The sequence below is a fragment of the Xenopus tropicalis genome, chromosome 1 (assembly GCF_000004195.4).
Source record: "Xenopus tropicalis strain Nigerian chromosome 1, UCB_Xtro_10.0, whole genome shotgun sequence".
In the NCBI taxonomy this organism is placed as follows: Eukaryota; Metazoa; Chordata; class Amphibia; order Anura; family Pipidae; genus Xenopus; species Xenopus tropicalis.
This window is the reverse complement of record NC_030677.2, coordinates 84,515,309-84,538,776: the sequence shown is the minus strand read 5'-3', so window position 1 is coordinate 84,538,776 and position 23,468 is coordinate 84,515,309. Positions and strand designations below refer to the sequence as shown.

The window sequence follows — 23,468 nt, the reverse complement described above, 5'->3', positions numbered from 1 at the left end:
GAAACATAATAAAGCATAGAGAATATATCATGCCTATAAAAATATGATAAATAGTCTAAAAATATATAAATATATCATGCAGTGAACCTAATTTGATAATAACATATATCCCCGATGGGGATCAAATCAGTAAAGTGAATTAGTGCAAAAGAGACTTTTAAGGAATTTAAAAACATTAGAGAATTAATCAACCCAGTATAAAAATATCAGGAGTCTCAATCAGGAGGAATAGATGTCTCAATATCAGCAAAGGGAATAAAGATAGTCAAAATCTAAAAATAAAACATAAATTGCATAAAATCCATGATGTACTGATAGAGTTCATAAGAAACATGAGAGTGAAAACATTTCATTGAGGCCACGGGGAGCAATAGTGTCCAATCTCCGGATCCACTGGGCCTCCCTTTGTAGTAATAATTTAGAGCGATCCCCGCCACGTGGCGGAGGAGGGATATGATCAATCAGGATAGCCCTAAGCATGGGCAGTGAATGTTTTTGTTGTGCAAAGTGTCTCGCTAGGGGGATGTCAGACTTCCCGGAGGCCAAAGCAGCACGGATCACAGATCTGTGGTTGTTCATTCGTATCCGAAATGATGTAACGCATTTGCCTATATAATATAAGCCACACGGGCACATAATGCAATAAATAACGTGATCCGAAACACAGGTCAATCTGTATTTAATCAAGTACTTTTTCCCAGTATGTGGATGAGCAAATGTGTTGCCAGTGATTAGACAACCACAAGTTATACATCCACCACACTTAAAGCATCCTGGTTTACCAGGTTTTAGCCATGTTCCACTTGATTCATACTTCAAATCAGTCACCATTAAGATATCTCTAAGTGAACGGCCCCGGCGATACGCACACATTGGAGGAAACATCTTAGTAAATGGTAAGCCAGAGTCCAGCTGTAAAATGGGCCAATGTCTTTTAAGTACATTATTTATATCATGACTCACCGGCGTGTAATCGGTGACAATCCGATCGTGTTGTGTCTTGTTTGGCAGTTTCAGGTAAACCATCATGTGTCCTCCTGATCGCCTTTTCCATTTCGCTGTAGAGAAAATCAGCTGTATATCCCCTTGAAATGAAGCTATTACACATCTCTAAAGCTTGTTGTGATGCAGTTGCACAGTCAGAACCATTTTTTAGGGATCGACATAGGAAAAGAAAATACACCCGCCGGGGGGGTGGTGGTAAATCGCAGGGGCAGACCTCCCAAAAAGCCGATACAGTAATCTTTAATTTAAGCCAACATGTGCTAACTACAGGGGAAGTTTCCCTTCTTTCACGTGGCTTATCCTTTGTACCTGTTAACAAGAAAGATCCTTTTGATTTTGAGGTTGATCTATTTAGATTCCAACGGAAGTTAAAATTAAGAGATCATTTTAAGGATTCACAGGATGGGCCTGGTGAAAAAGTTCGCCCGGTTAGTACTTTTGAACCCCCCAATACTGCTACGTCCATTAAGACTTTCTCTCAGATTGTACAGAGAGACTGTAACGACATATTAAAGACACCAAAAAAGTTTTTCTCTAATTTGACGAAAACAGAGAGAGATACGATTACTTCTTTACGTAATGACAAACAGCTGATAGTGCGCCCCGCTGACAAAGGGGGCGCAGTAGTACTACTGGATCTGGTGTATTATAGACAGGAGCTGCTACAACAGCTCTCTGATACGAATGTATATGACAGATTACCTGGGGATCCAACTTATAAATTTAAACAAAGACTTGATAGTGAATTGGAACTGGCTTTATCAGCTAATTGGATTAGCCAGGATTGCTATAATTTTCTTATTACTAAATTCCCCAGGTGTCCTGTCATATACACTCTCCCCAAGATTCATAAAAATCTATCGGCCCCTCCTGGTCGTCCCATCATATCAGCTAGAGGTTCTCTATTTTCCAATGTGGCCAGATTTTTAGACTCTTTTCTACAACCACTGTGTACTCGGATGCGATCGTATGTAGCTGATACAGCATCTTTACTAGAGATTTTGAGACAAATTGGTCTCCTGCCAGAGGATACACTTTTTGTTACTCTTGATGTTTGTAACTTATATACCATCATACCCCTGAATGAGGGGCTTGCTGCTTGCAAAGAAGCTCTCATTAAGGGTTATAAGGGGACTCCACCGATTAAATTCTTATGCTCTTTATTGCGATTAGTGCTTACTTGCAATTATTTTAGGTTTGAACGGACATTTTATTTACAAAAGACTGGCACGGCGATGGGCTCCAATGTGGCCCCCTCTTATGCCAATTTATACATGAATTCTTTTGAACTTGAATTCATCTATCCGGTCTATATGACTCAATTATTGTTATAGTGTCGTTACATTGACGGTATTTTTATTTTGTGGCGTGGGGACCACATTGGAGTTGAATCGTTCGTTGCCAGTCTCAATGCCCTCTCTACCCCTGTCAAATTTACCTTAAATTATGCTAAAGACACTATTGACTTTTTGGATGTTAGAATTTTTCGTACATCCACGGGTGTAGGTACTACCCTGTATCGTAAGGAAACTGATCGCAATACATTGCTTCATGCTCATAGTTTTCATCCTCCATCGGTGATTAAATCAATTCCCTATACACAATTTTTAAGAGTGTTTAGGATTAATACAGACTTTGCAACTGCATCACAACAAGCTTTAGAGATGTGTAATCGCTTCATTTCAAGGGGATATACAGCTGATTTTCTCTACAGCGAAATGGAAAAGGCGATCAGGAGGACACATGATGGTTTACCTGAAACTGCCAAACAAGACACAACACGATCGGATGGTATTTGTCACCGATTACACGCCGGTGAGTCATGATATAAATAATGTACTTAAAAGACATTGGCCCATTTTACAGCTGGACTCTGGCTTACCATTTACTAAGATGTCTCCTCCAATGTGTGCGTATCGCCGGGGCCGTTCACTTAGAGATATCTTAATGGTGACTGATTTGAAGTATGAATCAAGTGGAACATGGCTAAAACCTGGTAAACCAGGATGCTTTAAGTGTGGTGGATGTATAACTTGTGGTTGTCTAATCACTGGCAACACATTTGCTCATCCCCATACTGGGAAAAAGTACTTGATTAAATACAGATTGACCTGTGTTTCGGATCACGTTATTTATTGCATTATGTGCCCGTGTGGCTTATATTATATAGGCAAATGCGTTACATCATTTCGGATACGAATGAACAACCACAGATCTGTGATCCGTGCTGCTTTGGCCTCCGGGAAGTCTGACATCCCCCTAGCGAGACACTTTGCACAACAAAAACATTCACTGCCCATGCTTAGGGCTATCCTGATTGATCATATCCCTCCTCCGCCACGTGGCGGGGATCGCTCTAAATTATTACTACAAAGGGAGGCCCAGTGGATCCGGAGATTGGACACTATTGCTCCCCGTGGCCTCAATGAAATGTTTTCACTCTCATGTTTCTTATGAACTCTATCAGTACATCATGGATTTTATGCAATTTATGTTTTATTTTTAGATTTTGACTATCTTTATTCCCTTTGCTGATATTGAGACATCTATTCCTCCTGATTGAGACTCCTGATATTTTTATACTGGGTTGATTAATTCTCTAATGTTTTTAAATTCCTTAAAAGTCTCTTTTGCACTAATTCACTTTACTGATTTGATCCCCATCGGGGATATATGTTATTATCAAATTAGGTTCACTGCATGATATATTTATATATTTTTAGACTATTTATCATATTTTTATAGGCATGATATATTCTCTATGCTTTATTATGTTTCACTATAAATTCATGTTCTTTTGTGGCTAGCCCCTATATATATTAGGGTATAGTCGAGGGTAAGGATATGATGACATGACACTTTAACTCATACCAGCGATGTGATTCATGTTTTTAATGAATATGGTTTTATGAATAAGGGTTTTTCACTTATTTGCTCATTTCACTTCATGCACATACGATTTATGTCTATTGACATGACCTTTGCTCACAGTGTAATTAGCTATGTAAATTGTTTAGGAGCACTGATTGGTTGATTTTTGTATTTATGGCTGCACCTCACTTCCCTTCCCCATCCTGATGACGATCCTATTAGGATCGAAACACGTTGATGCGATGAGCTAATAAACAAACAAACTTTTGTTTTACTTTTATATGCTGTGAGTGCTTTCTACAATTCCATTGTTTACTTTTTGATCAGCACCCGGCGAGTGCTAGTGAAATGGTGAGTGCCGATTTTCCTCTGAGTAGATTGATTTATATATATATATATATCAATCAATCAATAGTTTTTAAAGCTGTAGTTCATCTATAAAATAAATTTAATAGACTAGAATATAAGGATTTATATTGTGAGATTGTGCAATTTCTTTTTTTCTGTTTTTAATTACTGTGTTTAGCTATTTGTTGAAAAGCATTAAAGTTTGAAATTTTAGTAGCTATTTGGTTGTAGGATCCAATTTAACCTAGCAACCAAGCAGTAATTTAATGAGAGGTTGGCAGAAGAATAGAAAAGAACCTAAAAAGAACGACAAACAATAAAATCCTCAATAAAATTGCAGTCTGTTACACTGCAGGGATCACTAACTGAAAGCTGGAAAGAGGACAGCAAATAATTAAATTTATAAACAATAAAAAAAACAAAAAGCAGCTTAGAAGCTGCTAAGTAGGACATCCCATAACATAATTAACTTAAAGTTGAACTCTCTCATTAACTATAGGTCTTAGTTAGTCAGCGACATTGGGGGGGCACATGGGATATAACTGAAAGGTTTACTTAAAAAAACCATAAAAGCTATACCGTATATACTCGAGTATAAGCCGAGATTTTCAGCCTTAAAAAAGAGCTCAAAAAGTATCCCTCGGCTTATATTCGCGTACATACGGTAGATGCTGATGTAACGCTGCCCTAGTGCCGCACGCACCAAACCTACCCCCGTGGCCAGACGAGCGTGCACGACCACCCCTACCCCGCCCGACGCGTGTACATGTGCGCGCGTTAGCGCTGCCTCTGCTTACCATGCTCGGACGCATGTGCATATGCGCGCGTTCACGCAGACTCTGCTGTCCATGCTCAACCACATACCCCCGCCCCCTAGTGGCCGGACGAGTGTGTATGCGCGCTGACTCTTCTGACTCTGCGCGCGTATTGAGCATCTACCAGAGTAGGCCAGTCAAGAACGTTTTCAAAAGTAAGTATGCAGGTTGTATTTATAATACGCAGGTCAATGGAAATAGCTTCTTGTATCTTACTCTGAGCATCCAGCGGGTAAAAATCGGTACTTCTGATGTTTGTGCATCTCTATTGTGCAATCTCTATTTCTGTGCGTTTCACAACCTGATAGTTGTTACCTGTGTTAAAGCATGCTTACCAGCCCTTGATCTTGTCTGTCTTTGCATAGGGCTGCCTTTTACTGGCACTGCTCTCAGTCTAGTCTGCAATGCTTTTAGACCCTTGGGGCTTATATGTCAAAAGTCTGTTTATAAGCGTTTCAGGAGATAATTATACAGTGTTGTGAGGTAAATAAAAGAAATGCTGAAAACTAAGCATCAGCAGAACAGTCAGATTGTATATTCCCAGTGCATTTTTTAAGAGCTTGAAGGGTTTTTTTTGTTAGTAGTTCTTTATTAGTTAATTACTACTAGTGGTGGCACAGTCTTGATTTTGGTGAACTAGGAGCTTCATGTGCACAACACAAACCTTACATTAAAGGAACAGTAACACCAAAAAATGAAAGAGCTTTAAAGTAATAAAAATATAATGCACTGCTGCCCTGCACTGGTAAAACTGGTGTGTTTGCTACAGAAACACTACTATAGTTTATATAATAAGCTGCTGTGTAGCCACGGGGGCAGCCATTCAAGCTGGAAAAAAGGCACAGGTTACATAGCAGATAACAGATAAGTTCTGCAGAATACAATAGTGTTTTATCTGTTATCTGCTATGTGCCTGTGCATTTTCTCATTTGAATGGCTGCCTCCATGGCTACATAGCAGCCTATTTATATAAATTATAGTAGACTTTCTGAAGTAAACACACAACTTTTACCAGTGCAGGGCAACAGCACATTATATTTTAGTTACTTTTATACACTTTCATTTTTTGGTGTTACTGTTCCTTTAAAAGGGTTTCTGTGCCCCATGAATAAGGTAGATCCCATTACAGCTTATGCGTCTTAGTAATATAATTAGTTAGTTAGTTAGTGAAGAGTTAACGCAAAAGGATACGGTCATGTTTTTTATTTCTAAATTACGCTCTTTATATAGCAAATAATTCACATTACCATTTAAAATATTATTTTCAAACCAACAAATATATTTTTTTAGTTGTATTATTGGTAGGAGTAGGCAGCCATCTCAGTGCATCGTGCCTGAGTCTGTGCTTTCAGAAAAAGCCAGTGCTACACATTAGAACTGCTTTTAGTTCTAATGTCAAAAAGGTCTAGTAACTACTATTGTAGTACTGTGGTGGGACCACTGAGGACAACCCCTCACGTGAACTGTGTCAAGTATTTGATAATTAGTATGGCAGCTTCCTTAGCCTTTCCAAACTTGCTTTTGTCTGCTGCTGTAGCACTTTTCTTTCCCTAAAGTTATCTTTTATTTATCTGTTATTTATTTGATTATTGAAACTTAGCAGTAGCGGCTGCATTTCCCACCCTAGGCTTATACTCGAGTCAACAAGTTTTTCCAGTTTTCTTAGGTAAAAGTAGGTACCTCGGCTTATATTCGATCGGCTTATACTCGAGTACGGTACTTACTCTGTAGGCTTGAAATAAATCAATTGCTCTAGTAACATCAAACTTCCGAGCCATTAAAAACTTCAGAGCAGTGTTAGGAGGCACTGAAACCAACTGTGGTTGTTCTCGGTTTTTCAACTCAGCCAGAAATTCTTCGATAGCCTGTCAATAAACAACAATTAGTAAATATATGTAATCTTATCAAAGCTACAGCACACAAACCATTAGACTTTTACTAAGCATAATATGGACTTTTAAACTACACTTTAAATAAGTAAAATGGCTTTAATTATAATGTGAAATGAATGCATGCCAAAAATAATCAGTATTAAAATGCACATGAAACATATCCATACTGTAGCAATGAAATTTAATAGACCAATTATGTGGGGAGATTAGAATTCCTGCACTCAACAGCAAAACAAAATAACTACCAGGAAGGAAAGGAAATGGTTGACCAATTCCATTTTTTTTTTTAAGAATTAATAAAAATAATATTACTGGAGACTTAATATGCAAAACAACATTACGTTTCATCATGCAGACATGTTTACTTCCTCTGTATTGAGTTGTGGGGTTTAAATTTCAGATTGTTAAGAAAATAAAGGCTCAAAAAAAAAGAAAAAGATTATTATTATTCTTTAAAGGTTTTCTAAATGTGCTTCTTCCTGATACTTAGATAACCGAGTTTTGCTGCCTAAGGCTAATGCCACATGGGCTGATCTCAGCCTGCAGCAACAGCATATATTAGCTTTCTTCTTTGCCTGTACCCAGAACCAGTGTATTTCAGGTGCAGGCACACATGTGTAATATCTTCTCCCATATGCAAACTCTAGTGTTTGAGCGCCGATAACCCCGCGTGTGCCTGCACACAGGCTTACAAAATAGTTCCGGATGCAGGCAAAGGATGAAGCTAATATCAGCATGGGTCTTTTTTTCAGCCTGCACTTTTCTATGCAGCCTTTGAAAATGGCTCCTAAAAAGCTAACCCCTTTAACGAAAACATGTATTGTTTATCCATACTTGATTATACTCTATTATGTATATATACAATCTTTGTTCTTATATTACTACTAGTGGTTTGTTAAAGGAACACTGTCATGGGAAAATATGTATTTTTCAAAATGCATCAGTTAATAGAGCTTCTAAAGCAGAATCCTACATTAAAATCCATTTTTTCCAAAAACAAAAGTTTTTATACTTAGTTTTGAAATTTCAAATGGGGCTAGCCATAGTCTTCATTCCCCAGGGTGCCACAGCCATGTGCTCTGATAAACTTCAGTCACCGTTTACTGCTGAGCTGCAAGTTAGAGAGATATCGCCCCCCTCCCAGCAGCTGATCAGCAGAACAATGGGAAGGTAGCAAGATAGCAGCTCCCAGTAGATATCTAAATAGCACTTAATAGTAAAAAAAATCAAAGTCCGGCTTGCGACTCCTCCAGTTACATGGGAGTAGGAGAAACAATAGGTTCCCTGAAAGCAGTAGTGCTGGTTCTTTCTGAAAGCTCACATTTAGGCACAATGCATTGAGATGGCTGGCTACAACTTTGTTGGTTCAAGAATAAAAACTGAAATGGTCTACAGTTTAAAATTTTATTCTTGAACCAACAAAGTTGTAATATTGGTGTGTAGCCAGCCATATCAGTGCATTGTGAATTATTACCTATATTAACAGTGTAATTTATAAATGAAAAGTATACCACAAAAATTACAGTATACCTTTAAGAGTATGTTTTAAATATGAGATTTTACTGTCAAACTGCACCTTTGCTTTATAATTAAAAAATGGTACGCACAACTTTCTCTCTTACCATACAATTTATTGCAGCAATCCTAGCTTTGCAGGTTTATATAAAACTAATCTAAGACAAAGACAGATGTGTACCGGATGAGACACTCACCTAAAAGGAATTAATCATGCATTAGCCAATATGATTAATCATTAATTCCAGGAATCTATTTTCTGAAAAAGGTGCTTTGACTGCTTCTGCTAGAAAGGAAACTACCCCCACAGTTCCTGTCTGGGTTACAAATCCATGACTATAAAATCATGAAATACTGGGCCATTGTAGCAACATACATTAAGAAAAAAATGAGGACTCAATGATCAAAACTAACGAGTGATGCATGGGTTTCCCCCACCCATCATTACCAAAAATGCATGGCCGAAGAGAAAACTGCAGCGGCTGGTATATGTGGGTGAGCGTTCCTTATTTACGCATGGGCAGTACAGTGAAAAGCCAACTTTAATAAAAAAAAAAAAAAAAAGATGGCTTTTCCACTCAACTGTGCACGTGTGCACGTGTTGGCCCCAGGAAGAAAGAATACAGAAGGAAGTGTAATGCTTCCCCGCATATACTCCGGCCCGGCGTCGTTTTCTCCTAACAGGATCACTGGCCAGGGGTATCGGGTAAGCGATTACAATCACTGGGGCGTCCCTAATATTTGGCACTCCCCAGTGATTTAGCCTTTTTCTTCTCCTTTAACCCATACCATACAAGCCAAAATTTGCAAGTCCTGTCTGTTATCTGAAACAACCTGCTGCTGTCATCATGGAGGGTGTGAAGCTACATGCTGATAAAGTCAAAAGCATATTCAGCAATAAATTAGCATACCAGTGAATGCCAGGGTAATTCGCCTATGAGTAAGTGCGCACGCACACGAAACGCGTTAGGCGTTCAGCTTTTTAAATGAACTAATAAAGGACCTGCTTTTAAAGACCCTTTGAGTCCGGAGCGCTTGGTGTTCCCTTGGCTGCGGGTTCGGGGCCCCGAGCACCCGGACCAACTTACTATACCGGTGAGCAATTTGACTTATGGTTGATTTGACTGAGTTTCCGCTGTGCCATATCAGTGATAGGTTCGGGGTTTTTACACCTGAACCTCAATGTTTAATTGGTACGTGTTGTCTCTACCTGCTTAGAGCACAGCGTGTTCTAGGATTTAATCCTTTTTACTAAATTTTGATTCAGTATATGGGGATATAGTCCCCCTTTTCCCACTTTTGTCCTGATTGAATGCCAGGGTAACCCTAAGAACTCTAGGCATAAAACATGGTTGTGCACAGAAAAATTGCTTTAAACAAGCTACTATAAATTATTAGGTTATAAAGCCCAAAAATGTTGCAAAAGCATTTAACAGAAGAGTAACTCCTACATATATTATATATTAGTCACCTAGAAACTGAGCAGCTACATAGTCATTAGCACATTGGCAATGAATCCCTTCAGATTATATAAAATTAAAATATAATTGATGTAACAAATAAGAGCAAAGACACACTGCAATTAGCCACCACAACTTTCAAAAAGTCCCACCATAGGTTAAAATATGTCGTGGCAACTAATCGCCCTCCTGGATCCGCTGTGAGAATTATTCACCGCAACTTTATAAAAACTTGTGACTACCAATCACAGAGTGTATTTTTGCCCTTAACAGACATTTACCACTTTGGGACCATATTAAAAAGGATGATATATTAAAAGGAAACTAAATTTGGGCGCAAAATCTTCGGTATGAGAGTATTCAAACAAAGCCACGAAAGGACTGAGATTTATCAGGAACAAAAGATTCAGCTTTGGATCTATTGCTCCTTAGAGAGTTAGCTGAAACAATTTAATATAGGCAAATGAAAGTTGTCAATAAAAAGCATTCCAGTTATTAATGGTGATGGGAGAACTTTATGGGATATCAATACTAAAAGTAGCCAGCACAGAACTGTAGCACATTATCTTCCATGCTCAGGTTGTTTAATTAATGTAAGAAAAAGTTCATGGTTTCACATAATTCGGAAATATTTACAAAGACTACAGCCTGCAGAAAACCTTATGACATTTGCCTTTGTTTCTCACTAAGGCAAACCTTAAATTAACCTGACAACACTGCTTTTCTGCTCTTAAGAACTCAATGCAGCACTGATCATAGCCACCAGCTATAAAATGATTTCTGCAGGCATAGTCCCTATAAGTGGAGAGAAGTGGTAATTGAAGTGCAGAAAATCATGTTTTTTTTATTTTTTTTATAAAATACAAACTTTTAAAAAGTACATTAAAGATAGGTTTCTTTTTCAGCAGTGGACCTGATAATGGGATTTTATTTTTGGACTTTACATCTCCTTTGAGGACTGATATGCTTTCTCTTGAATAAAATAGTATAAATACATATTGATGTTTTTAGTAGCCCTAAAGAATGGTACTTGACAGGAGCTTATCCAAATAAACCTAGGCCCTGATCATTCTGGATAATAGGTTATAATGGATAATCTTAACAGCAAGACATACTTGTAAAGTCTCAAACATTTTAATTTCACATCTGAAAAGAAAATTTTTTCTTGTATTGGTATGTGATCCATTAAGTGGAAACCTGTTATCCAGAAAGCTCCAAATTAGAGGAAGGCCATTTCCCATTCTCTATTATAATCAAGTAATTCAATTATTTATAAAAGATAATTACTTTTTCTCTGTAATAATAAAGCAGTACCTTGTACTTGATCCCAGCTAGATATAATTAACCTTAATGGAGGCAAAAGACTCCTATTGGGTTTATTTATTCTTTAAATTCTTTTTTTTGTAGACTGAAAATATGGAGATCCAAACTACGGAAAAATCCCTTTACCTGCAAAAATCCCAGGTCCAAGGCATGTTAGGTAACAGATCCCATACCTGTATAAACTGTGCACTTTCATTATATTATATTTTTATATCAATTACATAGCCAGGGAAGTTAATGTAGAACATAATGTAACATTTGGTTCTGCTGAATATATCATAAGGTTTTCAGCTATAGTTAATTCTAACACTTCAATTTTTTTTAACATCCCTATTAGTTATTTTAAAATTAATGAGGATATGCCAGGATAATTTTTTTTTTCTTGATGAAGGGCCATGGTTTAGACTGAAAAGTCAATTTCACAATACTTTTTTTTTTCTCTTCAAACTTTGAGTTCTGGTTTTTGCCTTTGGTACATATATATCAGGAGAGAATCTGAAGCAAAATGTTTAAAGTATACAAAGATGCAGTACTTACAAGAATATATTAAGGCAACTTGTGTTACATTATTTCAATGGTTCTATAGTCATGACATGCATTAGAGAAAATAGCAAGGGACAGCCAACACTTATTTATTAATTTATAAGCCTTGCTTATTAAATGTGCTTAAAATTATATTTTTGTACAGTAGATAAAATGATATTTCTTATTTGGGTAGAGTTCCTATTATTTAAGTCAAATAAATATTTGAACGAACATGGTCTTCTAAGAGCACATAATGCAGATCTTACATAACCATAATTTTTTGGCTATGTTTTCAATCTAATCTTTCATTTTTTCATCCTTACTTTGTGCTGTGTATTTCTTTTTAATAAGTATGGTGCTTTGTACTCCTAATTAGTGCTATCAATGTGTTTACCATACAACTATACAAATTATAACCCTGAAAATTACACATTTTCACAAAAATCTTAAGTACTACGAGCTGTCCCCTGGCTCACATGACTCACTGTGCTCATACACAAACCAACAGCACTTACTTAAATATGTTAGTTTATATTACCCAGTGAATAGACAACAGTCTGTCTTTTACAGAGTCTTCCTGTTACACTTACAGATTTGAAACTGACTGAAATCAAGAGAGAGAATGATAATCATTGCACTGATGCTGCCCTAGGTAGAAAAGCCCCACTCAACTGCTCTCCATTAGCCCCCACACCTCTCCAACCCTGCACAGTCTATTTCATAGAAAAGTGCCCCTATGTGAACTGAAATAAAAATGCAGCACGCCGGTGGCAGGTGCCGTCTTTACACACTTCCGATCCTCTTCGGCGACATGGAGCCTTCAGGTATAGGCGCAGCTAAAGCTGATCCTGCATTAGCTCCAACTGTATATTCTCCTGCAGGCTCCATGTCGGCGAAGAGACACAAAGAGGATCCGAAATGAGTGAAAATGGCGTCTGCAATATGAATAATTGTTCAAATAGGGGCACTTTATGAAAATGGGCTGTGCAGGGAGAAGGCTGATAGAGGGCAGTTGTGTGGAGCTTTTCTACACAGAGGGGTATAGTTCTGCTTTAAGCAGCCCAGCAAGCAAAAATCACCCAACAAGGAGAACAAAGCCCCATGTTTGGCATACTTTAATCCATGCTTTACACCTTGTTACTCATGATGCCAGGGTTTTGTCAAAAGCTGCAATCTGCATGTGGATTGAGGACAGCACTCATTAGTCAGAATTAACGGTTGTGAAAAAAGCTTTAATGCAGACTATTACCCTAGAGAAAGAGCACACAAGGCCTGAAACATGTTGTGTAACAACATACAGAATGTGAACCCTTTATTCTTTCAGTCAGTTTTAATCAGTCAGAAGGTATTCTTTTTGGTTGCTTCCTTGTGCAGAGTGAAGCCCCGCCCCCCACTTCCTGTTCAGTGGAGAGCCTTCTGCGCATGCCTGGAGGCAGCAGGAGCCAGTCTGTGCATTAGCTTTTTTTTTTATGAGACCCCTGAACAGGAAGTGGGAGTGGAGCTTCACTCTGCACAAGGAAGCAACGATAAAGAATACCTTCTGACTGAGAAAACAAGTCAGAGAGAATGCTGGGACAAAGGAAAGTTATTATGGGGGTTGTTTAGAGTAATTTTACTCATAGAAAAAAAAAAGGTTTACTTATTCTTTAAAGCGTAGATGGTGTTGATAGTCTGCCAGACTGGACCTTTGTCAAAACAGCAAAAGAAATAACGACCCTGAGACAAAGTAGGCACAATATACTCAATCCTATATGTAGCTGGAGTGTCAGAGAAACTCAGGAGGATTTTGAACAAACACCACATCACTGTGTTTTTCAAACCTAGCAACACACCGACACACAAACTGGTACACCCACAAGATTACCAAAAGAAAAACAAAGCAATGTGTATACACAGTCAAGTGTAGCGAGGAGTGCACAGACTATACACTGGGGAGAGGAAGCAACTGCTCACCAAGTAAATTGCTCAGTATAGAAGGGCGAAATCTACATGGCAAGACTCGGCTTTCTTTCTACACCTAAAAGACAATGGACACAGAAGACCACTAGTTTGAACGAGGTGTAAAAGAGACTAACCATATTAAAGTGGAGAAACCAATCTTAAACACAGGTGGGGGCCTTCAACACCACCTGTTTGCTCCATAAAATGCTGTTCTAACATCTGTACCTCAGTAATCACAAATCTATTCATGTATCTCTCACAAATAAACCTGTTTCTATGAGTTGCATGATACCATGGTAATCCTATCACAGTACCCGCATAATTCTCACTTCTGAGTTTCAGGTGTCACCTGGCAGTTACAGCCTTTTGATTTCCTGTTGTCATCCATAATTTTTGGTGGTATACTTATGACACATGCTGTAATAGACCAAATTAATACCTTATCGGCTAAAAATAGAATAATTTCTCTATACAAGGGCAGGATTTGTTGCATGTATTGTGTAGTTAATTGCTGTAAGCTAAACAAGAATGTATTAAACACTTGGTACACATCTGCAAGACAGCAATAAGTAGATTAAAACTATTACTGAGTGTTTCTTTCTGCCTAAAAACAATATATACTGCACATGCTTAGCAAAAAAATGGGTTGTGTTCTGTTCTGTGTAAACTTGTTTACTTGTTTATGTTTTCTGTTTGCATATATCCTATAACACAAACACAGCTGTCAATCATATATTGCCCTCCCTGCCTCTAAGCATCAGACAGAGTTGGGGCAGGCAGTTACTTTCACTTACCATTCTACACTTCCTAGATATCACTGCACTCCTCAAACTTTCCCTACCTCCTCACTTCCTATTATTGTGTAACAAATTCATTGTAATCAGGTCCACCATTCAAGCACATATATGTGGTTCCAAAACATGTGCTGCATAGGTACATAGGTGCATAGACCAATACCAAAAATGTAAACTTTAATGAAAATAATTCCATACTTGGATAGAGCAAAAAACCCCAGGACGGCAAAGAATGATATTTAAAGCACTCCAGCAGAAATAAGCATACTTGATAATGCACAGCCACAACACATGGTAAAATATTTGTAATGCATAGTTAATCTTTTGTGTGTATGTTTTTAAATAAATTTTATATATCAAAGCACATATGCACTACTGGGGTTTTGTAATAAAAAAAAAAATAGACACCAATTTTGCCAAGGAGCAGTAACCCATAGCAACTAATCAGCAGGTAGCATTTACTAGTCACCTGTTTAAAAGCAAACATCTTATTGGTTGCTATGGGTTACTGCTTAAGCTGGCCACACACATTAAGATACGCTCGTCTTGTGAGCTCGCCAAGTGAGCTGATTTTCTCCTGGTATGCACACCTAAGGTGGACGATATCTGGCTAACAACGGGCAAAGGCGCTGTTTGATCAAGGACCGCATCAATGAGCCAATGTGGTCCCCGACCAGACGAGAAGATCAAACCTGCCCCATTGAGACCAGGCCAAAATCAGTCTAAAGGACTCGAACCAGCAGATTATATCTGCCAGTGTATGGCCAACTTTAGTGATTTTTATTACATATGGGGGGTTAATCTCCCAAATGCTTTTAGGTACAAAGACACATTAAATGTATGATAGCTATCTATCACCTGGAAACCAATTATCCAGAAAGCTAAGAAACAAGAGGAAGGCTGTCTTCCATAAAAGTCCATTTCAAGCAAATAAGTCTTTAACATGATTTCCTTATTTTCTGTAATAAGACATTAGCTAGTCCTTGATGGTAGCTTAACAATCCTATTTTTAGTTCTACTTGTTTTCTACTATAGCTAAGGACAGTGATACAAATTATGCAAGAACCTTTAACCGAAAAGCTAAGAACAATTGTGGATAGTGATGCATGCGTAAAAAAAATTTGATGCACATGCCAAAAAAAATTGCCAATTTTTAGCTGTTTCACAAATATTTTCACAGTTTCACAAATTATGATAATTTTGGATAATAGATCCCTATCTTGTACTATATTTTACCAGGGTACCAAAAAAACATACAGCAAAATGTGAACACAGCATTCTAATTTTGACATGTAATACTTCTGGCCTTGCAAATAAAACTTGCCCATGCCATGCCCTTTGTGTTAAATCTGTAATAGAAATGTAATATGGTTACATTGACCTGAAATTATAGCATTCTGTTTAAATAAACAGCTATTTCTCAAATTTGTTTTAAAGGAGAACGAAAGGCAAAGTAACTTGGGGGTGCCAAAATGTTAGGCATCCCCAAGTGATTTTAATCGCCTACCTTGTACCCCGGGCTGGTGCCCCTGTTGAGAGAGAACAGCACCAGCCCGGGTTACCTGTAGCAAGTGCTTTCTGCTTCCTTTTCCGGAAAATGCCAGTGGCCGGCCCATGCGCAGTAGAGTGAAAAGCCGACTTTTCTGTTAAAGTTCAGCTTTTCACTCTACTGCGCATGCGCGTGAGCGAATCAGGAAGGAGGAAGTGCTGCAGCTACCCCAGGCTGGGGCTGTTCTCTCCGAACAGGGACACCAGCCCGGGGAACAAGGTAGGCGATTTAAGTCACTTGGGGGTGCCTAACATTTTGGCACTTTGCCTTCTCCTTTAAGAAACCTAAAAAGGGTTAGTACCTAGGAGGGTAATCTAAAAAAACTGTTTAAGAACAACATTGCAGTGATGAGATCTAGGCTAAGGACCTACAGAGCGGTTCAGTTGCCCGTGATAGATCTCTGCTATCGCGGGCAACTAACTGCTCCGAAATGGCTTTCCACCAGCAACAATAGGAGTCACCAGTGGAAAGCCCTTCGCATCACTTCTGTTTTCCTACGTTGCATGAAGTTGCCTGCAGAAGGAATACTAATGCCACGCGATGGCCTTTCCACCAGCGACGGTCACCTGCTCAAGATCACAATACACCTTATCGTCACCCACTAGGATTCTGGTACTAAAGACCAAATACTGCAGGTATGTATGTTTAATTTTGTGAACCAGATGACAACAGCATACTGATATGTCTTCTAGAGACTCAAGTATAAAAATGAAATATTTTATTGCAACCCACATGATCTCAGATATGTGATCCCTTATCTGGTAACACATGTATGTACACTTATGTATATAGTGTTACATATGTACACAGTACTGTACTGCAGAACAATAAAACAGGGTCATTACAATAATATTATAGCTTAGAATTACAGGAAGGCCTTCTACCAATTTTAAAAATGATTTCCTTTTATTTTGTAATTAAACACTACCTTGTACTTGATGCTAACTAAGCTGCATGAATATATTATATATATATATATATATATATATATATATATATATATATATATATATATATATATATATATATATATATATATATATATATATATATATATATATATATATATATATATATAGCATGAAATAATCCATGGCCGGCACACCCTTAAAATTCAAAAATTTTTTTTATTGAAAACTCATTGTTTAAAAACCAACGTTTCGGTCCTCATTAGGACCTTTATCAAGGATAAAACAACGGTGTATCATCTCACATATAAATACCCTTGCAATCTAAACAGAGTGAAAAAGGTGCCCTTTATATTAAAATACAGTACCACCACAGTATATGTTCTTTTTATAGTGTGCAGGGTTTATTTGTGGGTTTCTACTGCTCCTACAGTCTGTTTGAGGTGTGAACAGGTGAACAATGTGGGTGATTACAGCCTGAGCATAAGGTGTGAACACTGCAGGGGGTGAATAATGCAGGAATTAAAAGGTGTGAACAACACAGTGAATTACATTTTTAAACAATACAGGGGGTTTACCATGCAGGGGGCCAGTACTGATACCATTTAAAGCTTACACAAAGGTAAGCCATCAAAGCAGCCAGACAGGTGGGGGGCCACACAGAGGGGGGTTGCGGGCCGCCAGTTGGACAGCACTGCTGTAGGGGACATAAATTAGGAAATTACTATATTTAACAACAAAATGAAATATTGTTAGGGCAATGATAGGGTGCTTTATCGCCTGCTGAAATGATCTAGATAAGGTATTTTCCCAATATTATGCCAGACCACCAAATGTTAAAGTGGCCATGTGTGGGCTGATAAACGCTGATGACTGGGTCCTTTTGGACCAAGTGAGCAGTTTATTGGCCCATGCATGAGGTCCTTCAATGGGCTTGCCCAATGGATATCAAGCCCAGATATTGATCTGACATGTTTAAAAAATCCTGTAGGGGTGAGGACAACACTGGCTTATTGATGCAGTTCTGGCCCCGATGGACTGCACTTTTGTCACTGTAATCCTACCGTTTAGCATCAGCCTGATATCGCCCACCTCAAGTTGTTTAAACATATGGCCATTTTAAAGTGTTTTCCAGATTTCAGCCAGATTAGGTCTGTAGGGTTCCTAATTAGTGCTGTGTGTGACAGCATGCTTAGAGTATACACACAAGATTATACTATAAGTCTAAAACTATATCTAAAAAAGATTTTGGAAAGAAAAGTAGTACATATAGTTGATGAACATGATTTATATATAATATATTAAACTGTACCTTGTATTTGATCCCAACTAAGATATAATTAATCCTAATTGGGTGCATAATAATCCTATTGGGTTATAATGTTTTGATAATGTATTGATTTTTTAGTAAACTTAAGGTATGGAGATCAAAATTACAGAAAGAACCCTTATCTGGAATACCCTTGGTCCCGAGCATTCTGGATGATGGGTCCTATACCTGTATATATTATTTATTATATAAACATTTATGCGCCCCAGATACTCCTATCATTAAGACAGAAACAAGGAAAAGATAACATACTGGATGTTAATGTTTCCCTTTCATTAAATTGAATTAGAATTCTAAGCTGCATTTTAAAAATTACTCACAGCCACCAATAGATATCTTTAAAAGGGGTTGTTTTAATGAATAAAACACTATGGTTTGTGTTATTTCTTGAGCTAAACAGGACAAATAATGAAGCTGAAGCTACTCCATGCTTGAACCTTGCAAAGTGGATAAGATTACCAGTGCACGTTTTTCAAAAACCCCTCCTTTACATTTATTCTTAACACTAATACCCTTTGGGGTCGATTCATTAACACACGAGTTCGAATCCCGAATGGAAAAAATTTGGATTGGATACGATAATTTCTGAAGATCGCAAATATCACGAAAATGCTTACGGAAAAAATCGTATTAGTCATGATAATATCGTATTGGTGATCCGAAAGTCACAAAATTTTCATACTGAACGATTGTAAACAGCGCCAGAACCTTTCTGAATTTTTCGCACAAGTGTATGAAAAAGTCGCACGGGCATACAAAAAAGTCGTGCAAGCGCGTAAACAATCGGCAAAAATATGCTCGGAGCGTTCGTGTCTTAATAAATCTCCCCTTTTGTATAATATATTTGTACCCTCAAAAATATTTGTAATTAAGGGTACTAACATTAAGAATTAATGTAAAGGGGATGTGCTTCTTAAGGGCATGGTCACAGGCAGAGAGAACTGGATCCACTCTAATCAGCATCTCCCTGTAACTGCACTGACAATCACTGCTTCCGCCTGTGTGCAGCTGCACAGACCTAAGACTGGCTGAAATGCAAAAGCAGACAAAAAAAAAAAAAACATTTTTGAGCTATTATGCAATTTGAATGTTTAAGCAGAGGTAATTCTAAGTATCCCCAATGTCAAGGTAATTTTTGGTGGTTTGAAGGAAACAAATTATGTGTCCAGTGCCCTAAATTAGAACAGAGATTTATTATCTAATTTATTGTCATTGTGCTTATGCCACACAGGGCGTATTCTTGGCAACCGTTTTTTCTCCCCGCTACTGTAAGATGCGCCTACCTTGTGCCCGAATGAATTGTGCCTTGTGACCCGAATGAATGGAATACGCTCAGGTGCAGGTACATGTAGCCGATATCTGCCAAAAAACACGAGGCTTCGCATTTTTGGCAGGTATTGGCTACAAGAATACGCCCCGTGTGGCAATAGCCTTACTGCAAATGTATTTTAGCAAATAGCATATGCACATAAATTAAAGGGAAAAATACCCCATTTTTGACTAACAGACTTATGCACGGAGATGGCTGCCTACACACCAATATTACAACTTAAAAAAAACACATTTGTTGGTTCAAGAATAACATTTGAAATGGTAGAGTGAATTATTCGCTATGTAAACAGTGTAATTTAAAAATAAAAATATACCATATAAATCATGACAGAATCCCTTTAACTTGAGGAGCATAACCACTATCTGGACTTCCACAGATTTAAAGCAAACAATGACAAGTAACGCTGACCCTCTCTCGCCTTGCGCTATTGTGATGTGATGGATTCTGGGACTTGAAGTCTCTCCACTTCCAAAGAATCTTTGCACCAACTACTATTAAAATAGGGACTTTAAGTTCCAGAATCCATTGCTTTAAAACTGAAAGGGTAGGAAAGATTGTGTGACTCAGTGGACCTAAGGGATATTGAAAAATGAGCAAAGTCTAATAATTTGCTTTCAATTTCTGGAATCGGGTATGTTTGTGTAAAAATACATTTATATCTGGAAGTTCATACAGTATTTATACACTATTTCTATATTCTACTGAATGAACTCATGTAAAAAAAGGTAAAGTTTAGATGTTTTAATTGCCTGAAGAGTGCATGCCTATAGAGTAAAATATGTAACAATTTAATAATTTTGTGAGGTCCTGTACTATTCTATTGCACAATAACTGCAAATTTGTATTGCTGTATGTCACTTTATCTATTCCCATTGTAGAAGTAAAACTTTTTTGTAAAATGTAATTATTTGGGATTTTTTTGGTTCAGCAGCTCTCCAGTTGGGAATATCAGCAGATACCTGGTTGCTAAATCTAACTAGCAACCAGATGTTGGTTTCAATTAGTCTGGTGATGAATGGTAAGGGGCCAAATAGAAGTAATAAAAATTAAACTATAAAATTGTATCCTCAGAGAATAGAACTTGGCTGTCAGGGTCATTTACCCCACCCCCTTTGAAAGATTTAAGTCAAAAGAGGAAGGCAAATAATTAAAAAAATAAAGAATATAAGATGAAAACTAACTGAACTAAGAACAGCAAACGCTATAACATACTAAAAGTCAACTTAAAGGTAAACTACCCCCTTAAGAAATGATAATAAATTACAAGTACATTGTAGCACTGTTGGCACAGAAAGCGTCGTAATCACCTCTGCCTCGAGCTGTAAATTAAACATCTAAAAAATATTTTTTTATGTGCTACTTATTAATAGCTGATATTCTAATGAACACAAGTAGTTGTATACTTCTACTGAATCTACTGAATGTATGGCACAGGAATAAGGCACAGGGATTTGCAATCTGTGGCAATCCAGCTGCTGCATAAACTACAACGACTAGAGTCGCTCCGAGGGATTACTTCTGTAATAAATGCAACAGACTGCCTGATCCTGCTATGTATTTATTGGCTGCACTTGCGTGAACATTGCACACGGAAACTGCACTGAAGGATTCCACAAGCATTTCTATGAGTAGATGATTATAATAGAACATCACCGGAGCCACTAATTGAGACGGATCATATAGAGTGATTTTTTTTCACGCGCACTTTCTAAATTCTAGATGGCATCTCTGAACACGGTCTTATTGTTCTCTCACCCGTTCCTCTTGGGCCGTTAGCTGGTTCTCCGCCATCTTTCTCTCGGGGCCCAGATTCTCCGGTACATCCGGGCTCCTCCTATTCCCCTCCGGGTTGTGCTACCACACCGACTCCCTGCGCCTCTCCGGCCCTTCCAAACCAACGTCACGTCGGCCGCAACGCGTCCACTCTTCTCCTCCCTCTGGAGCAGCAGGGAAGCGAGGCCGTGACGCTCCTTGCGGCGTTCTACCCAGTTAGCCACAAGGAGGGGCCGAGGTGGCCATATTTACTAAGGGTTCTAAGAGGCGCAGAGAAGAATTTATTAGTTTTCGTTATCGGTCTAATATGTCGCTATGGAGTGCAGAATTTAGCGGGGCGCCTTAGCAACAGCAGTGTCACAAATTTGCTGTTTCCAGCTTTAAAGGTTATATTGATTAAAAGCCTAAAGAATTGACAAAGTTAAATAAAACGACGCGCTAATGCATAGAGTAGTCTAAATACAGACTCCTGAAAGAATGAATCGAGAACGCGTACATAAGATTTACTTTAGGCATCGGCCCCTGTTACTTTTGTTCCTGGGGAAGGGCAGTGAGTTGCCCTTAAGCAACATGGCCGCTGTATGTTTGATCATGGTAAATGTAAATCAGTGTGTTCACTTGATCTCGCTTTTGAAGATTTTTTTCTCTCCCTGGCCACCGTAGATAGAGGCTAAGAGAAACATGACGTTTTGCTGATTTTTTTCAATTCGATGCATTTTCCAGATGTAGCCTTAAGTGAAAAAGAGTGTTAGAATGTAGATTAAAGATGTAGTGTCATAAGAGACCAGCAGTCCTCACTATTACAGGTAGAGTTGCCTTCTGACAAATGTTATTTGCCAATAATTATTAATAGAGGAGGAAGCCAATGTCAATCGGACGACTGACATTTATTCCAGAAAGGTGGCAACCCTAATATGTATTGCTTATGTGAACTGGAAGGTTTCCTAGCCTTCCTATACTAGAGTGGAGCTACTAAAGATTGTCAATATTATAGCCTTTGGCTGCCATAGTATGAAGCAAATTGGTTCTTCTAATTGAGGTCAGCCATTCATACAAAACTGGATGTTGATTGGCAATTCTTTTAGGTGCATGTTGTAAAGTAGCATAGAGATCAGTCATCTGCACCATGTATCTAAATAATAACTAATTAGCAATAGGAGGAGTGGACACAAAACAAATTGTACAGTAGAGCATAGTTCATTTGATGTCTTATATGTGTTCTCTAAAAATAAACACTAGGAAGGTATGCTATTGTTAAGATCTTTAACATTATTTCAGAAAGGCTTTAACTAACTTCTTATTATTAAAGCGAAAATGGTCTTGGGTTTTTTTGAAGACGTTATTTAATGATACCATTTGGAATAAAGTGGAGTCGGCTCATAATCCCTTTGTGTGTATTGGAACAGAACAAAAAAGGGAGGAAAAAAAGCAAATTGGACATAATGTCACACAAAACTCCAAAAATGGGCTGGACAAAATTATTGGCACCCTTAACTTAATATTTGGTTGCACACGCTTTGGAAAAAATAATTGAAATCAGTCGCTTCTTATAATCATCAATAAGCTTCTTACACCTCTCACCGGTAATTTTGGCCACTCTTCCTTTGCAAACTGATCTAGGTCTCTCTTATTGGAAATGTGCCTTTTCCCAACAGCAATTTTAAGATCTGTCCACAGATGTCTAACGGGATTTAGATCTGGACTCATTGCTGGCCACTTCAGAACTCTCCAGCACTTTGTTGCCATCCATTTCTGGGTGCTTTTTGACGTATGTTTGGGGTCATTGTCCTGCTCAGATTTCATGATGCCTTGCACACATTCAAGGCACCCAGTGCCAGAGGTAGCAAAACAACCCCAAAACATAATTGAACTTCTGCCATATTTCCCTGTAGGTACTGTGTTCTTTTCTTTGTAGGCCTCATTCCGTTTTCATTAAACAGTAAAATGATGTGCTTTACCAAAAAGCTCTATCTTGGTCTCATCTGTCCACAAGACGTTTTCCCAGAAGGACTGTGGCTTACTCAAGTACATTTTGGCAAACTGTAGTCTTGCTTTTTTATGTCTCTGTGTCAGCAGTGGGGTCCTC

At 38.1% G+C, this 23,468-nt stretch overlaps 1 protein-coding gene across 2 annotated transcripts in view; it reads right to left on the bottom strand.

Moving 5' to 3' along the window:
• Positions 1-21,831, bottom strand: part of ptpn9l (protein tyrosine phosphatase non-receptor type 9-like) — a 41,946-nt gene extending 20,115 nt beyond the window's left edge. Inside the window, exons 1-2 of one of the 2 annotated variants that reach the window (XM_002935463.5) lie at positions 21,365-21,831; positions 6,764-6,904 (exon numbers count right to left, since the gene is read on the bottom strand). In XM_002935463.5, the coding sequence (XP_002935509.1) occupies positions 6,764-6,904; positions 21,365-21,400 (177 nt within the window). In that variant the 5' untranslated portion in view covers positions 21,401-21,831. The remainder of the gene's footprint in view (positions 1-6,763; positions 6,905-21,364) is intronic. The other variant, XM_004910883.4, reaches the window with a different exon arrangement.
• Between the last annotated feature and the right edge of the window lie 1,637 nt (positions 21,832-23,468).